The 3,779-nt window shown below is 60.1% G+C and overlaps 2 protein-coding genes across 3 annotated transcripts in view; both read right to left on the reverse strand.

Moving 5' to 3' along the window:
• Positions 1–3,734, reverse strand: part of LOC113218333 (CCAAT/enhancer-binding protein-like) — an 11,297-nt gene extending 7,563 nt beyond the window's left edge. The window contains exon 1 of one of the 2 annotated variants that reach the window (XM_026438637.2): positions 3,105–3,734. In XM_026438637.2, the coding sequence (XP_026294422.2) occupies positions 3,105–3,221 (117 nt within the window). In that variant the 5' untranslated portion in view covers positions 3,222–3,734. Of the gene's footprint in view, positions 1–170; positions 700–3,104 lie in introns of those variants that run through there. The other variant, XM_026438638.2, reaches the window with a different exon arrangement.
• Positions 3,416–3,779, reverse strand: part of LOC113218348 (polypeptide N-acetylgalactosaminyltransferase 2-like) — an 88,802-nt gene continuing 88,438 nt past the window's right edge. The window contains exon 7 of the mRNA XM_052272614.1: positions 3,416–3,466. Coding sequence (XP_052128574.1) covers positions 3,416–3,466 — 51 coding nt within the window. The remainder of the gene's footprint in view (positions 3,467–3,779) is intronic.

Here is a 3,779-nt window from a genome sequence, read left to right on the forward strand (position 1 = left end):
TAAACGAATGGCTGACAACTGAGTTCACAAAGAGACCAACATTTTTGGTCGGCCAGAACAACTGGCGCAGGGAGTTTTCCGCGGTGTCAGCTGGGTAGTAGCTGACGAAAAATACCCACATCATACTCACACACGCACAGATGGATAACAACTTTAGGACGAATGCTTACCTCCTCTGTGTCCCAGTGGAGGGGGAAATCCACAAAAGCTGCCGTCGTGACGGATTTAAGCCAACAGTGGGGAAGGGTTTGTGCGTAACAAACCCCCGTTTGATTGATCACTTGACATGTAACAACAGTAAGGCCTCCGTGGCGGGTTTGTCACTTTCACAGTCACTTTGATAATATTTTTATGTTTTCTCACACACTATCACAGATCGAACTTGTTTGCTGAGTCTTTGACAACGTCTGTCAGTGACGCTGTTCTTAAGACAACTGTCTTGCACTGCCGTCAGTGGGCGTCGAACACACGCTCGCTGGGGTCGCACTGGGGGCCTGCTGCCACCATGGGGGAGGCACTCGGACCGACATGCACTTCACTTCATTGTCACTCGAGTCACTCTCGCCCGCCGTCACTCGCGTGTCACTCGCGTACGCGCGCTCGCTCGCTCGCTCACTCTCGTCTGCGCTCACGCCGTCGTCACACTCTTCACGTCCGATCGCGCCGGCGGCTCCGTGCGGAATGGCCACTGCGCGAGTCGCTCCTACAGCTGACGCAACGGGACGGTGGCGGCGGGTGGCGGCGCGGCGCGGGGAGGGGGCGGCGCGGAGCAGCGCGGAGCGGCAGCGCGGCGGGCAGGGCCGGGCAGGCCGGGCGGGCGAACCAGTGAAGAAGGGATTGACAGAGCTGCGCTAAGCTCCACGCCGGGGCTACGCTCGCGCACCGTCCGTCCGTCCGTCGTCCGTCCACCCCGCCCGTCCGGCTGGCACGTAGGCACCACCGGGACACGGTCTTGATCGCCGCGTGACCGTACTACTACCCCTGAGGGGGTGGGTCCCGGTTCGCCCCCCCCCCCCAGCCTCGCCGTGTGCCCGCCGCCGGAGTGGGTGACCGTCAGTGATAAGGGTGCAGTGCGGCGGCGGGCCTCGCCCATTCATCCTGACCGCGACCCCACCCCACCCCGCCCCGCCCCGCCCCGCCCGACTCCCACCCACGCGGGGCCCCACACACCCTGCACTCCAGCGCGGGGATTTCCACCCGGGGCCGCGGTCCAGGGCCCCATAGCATAGCGCGGTGGGGTGGGGTGGTGGGGTGCCCCCCGGGGGCTCCGTGCGGGGCGAAGGTAAAGGGGCCGGCGAGGAGCGCAGCCACTGCTGCTGGGGGCTGGGCCCCCGCGGCAGGTCAGGGGGTGATGAGAAGTCCTTCACTAACACAAAAATTAGTTTTACCCCCTCCCCCAGAAAAAATCAGAAAAAATCATTTAAAAAAACAGAATTTCATAAAAAACAGGAAAAATTTGTACATGCTTGTGTATAGTGAAGGGCCCCTCGGGGTGTGACCATGCTGCACGAGAAGCGTCCCAAACACGCGGCTCGGAATTTCTACCTGGCTGAGAAACCCCGTGGAGGTATGCCGTACACTGTGCCGCTATGCACGCGTGCGGGCGGGTTGCCTACTCGCTCGGAGCCGTGAGGTGCCGTCATGGTAAAGACCGGTCAGGAAACTTGCCTTGCCCGCACGCTTGCTCTCGGTAAAATAAAATAAAATAAAACAAGAAAAAGGGGGAAATACCTTGGTACTTGCATGCGACAAACGTTAAGAACCCATTTTACAGGTTTTTACTTTTGGTGATACAGTAGTAGTAGGACTCGAGGGCCGAAGCAGAGCGCTGGGAGAGGGGATGACGGGGATCGTGGGGGCGGGGAGGGAGGAGGCGCTATCAGCCGCCACGCCACGCCACGCGTCTTCGATAAGGGAGCGGCAAGTGTGCAGCTGGGAGAGACAGAGAGAGGCGACAAGCAGGCAGCGAGCAGCGGCTGCACATTATGAAAATACCTTTATATGGTCCCTCCTCGTGGTGTCCCGGCCAGGCCCCATGGCCAGGCAAGCCTTATACCTTTACAACAAGAGGCCGCGGAGCCTATCCCCCTCCCCCCTCTTTTACATTCGTGAGGATGCGTTTTACGACAGGACGCGTCACCGTTGTCCTTGCCCCCCCCCCCCCAACCCAATCCTCCCCTCTAAAGGGAACGACTTGGTCCGCCCCTGCGTGCGCCGCGGCTGACAGGACGACCCCCGGCCCCGCCCTCGCATCATTGACAGGGAAGGCCTTGGTAGCGACCATGGATTCGAACGCACTTGAACGAGCGGGAGGGACTTCCCCTTCGAGGCTCACGAACCTTGTAGGCGCGGACCCGAAGAGGGGGCGTGAGGAGCCAAGTGAACCACCCCACCTCCATTTTGGAACCTTAACCGACCAATGTACGGGTAGGCAATTTTTAGAAGATGGTCCATTTAAAACACTTCGCACTGAAACTAACTAACACATGCCATATGATAATTAAACATTTAATTAACTACATGTAGTTTGCTTCGATTATCATGTTCAACGAGTCTAGAAAGACCTTTTTTTGCCACAATCACCCGCGCAAAGTACACGCACATGAGGCGTAATAATTGGCTTCCCTCCTCTAGGAGGTCCGGCTGGCGTCCTCCCGCTCACGACTCGCCCGCTCGGGGCGCGGAGAAATGAATGAGAATGGCCGCGGCGAGCTTCCTGGCGCGTCCTACGCACCGCAGTGCACGCTGCTGCAGGCCGCACCGGCAGCCTTGGCAGTGAAGGCCGTGCTGCCGCCGATCACCTGGCCTGGCCTGGGCTGGGCTGGGCGGCAGTGCGACATCAGCCCCCGAGCAGATTTGGACGCTCGTGAGTGTGTTTCTGCGGTCCAACCCCCCAGGGCGGGCAGTAAAATTAAGCTAGTTCCGTATCAGGACAACACGTCAGGCGTTTGCAGTGAAAAATGAAGTCAAATAGACCTCGGCTCTGCTCTATGGTCAGTTACGGGTTCTGACGGAACCCTTTCCTCTATCACTTTTCCTCTGCTGCTGACAAGGAGGAGGGGGTTCGGTTCGGCGGGATGGTTCCTATTTATTAGTGTACTCACCGGAGAACGCATGGCGATCTGTCCACCGAGGAGGATGTAGCGCTGCACGTCGTCCCAGCGGTGCTCCTGGCGCTCCTGGCTCGGCACCAGGCCGTCGGCGGTGAGCGGGCAGACCATGCTCCTCCTCACCACCTCTTCAACGGCATGGGCTGCGCGACACGCCGGTGACGGCACGACGGAGCACAGACAGACACACACAGGCAGACAGACAGAGACACCACGGTGACGGTGAGCTTGATGAGCACCGAGCTCGTTGTCGCTTGAGACTTGGCCGGTCCGGTAGTGCTTTCACGGCAGAGTGCACGCCGGTGTTATACGACGATCTGATTGATGAGCACACTCGATGTCGCTCTGGGCGCGCGCTGGTGGGCGAGCAGTGAGCGAGTGAGGGTCTTTGCCGATATCTCTCCTAGTGGCCGTCTTCTTTGCAACTGAAGTACCGCGGGCCCGGGGCCCCGGGTTCCCGGGGGGGAGTGTCCGCCGCCGGTCCCCGCTGGTTCCCCGCTGGTCCGGAGTGGCGTGGTGCCGTGGCAGTGACGCGGGCGACCCCGGCGTGTGGTGATTGTTTTCACAAACACACTATCGCCACGCCGTCATCGATTATTGTTTTTCCTTCCCTTCGTAGTGGACGCGCTCGCACTAATTTTACCCCGGCAGGGCGTGGGCCGTGGGGGG

This window comes from Frankliniella occidentalis, unplaced genomic scaffold (genome assembly GCF_000697945.3).
Source record: "Frankliniella occidentalis isolate FOCC.00 unplaced genomic scaffold, Focc_3.1 Scaffold213, whole genome shotgun sequence".
In the NCBI taxonomy this organism is placed as follows: Eukaryota; Metazoa; Arthropoda; class Insecta; order Thysanoptera; family Thripidae; genus Frankliniella; species Frankliniella occidentalis.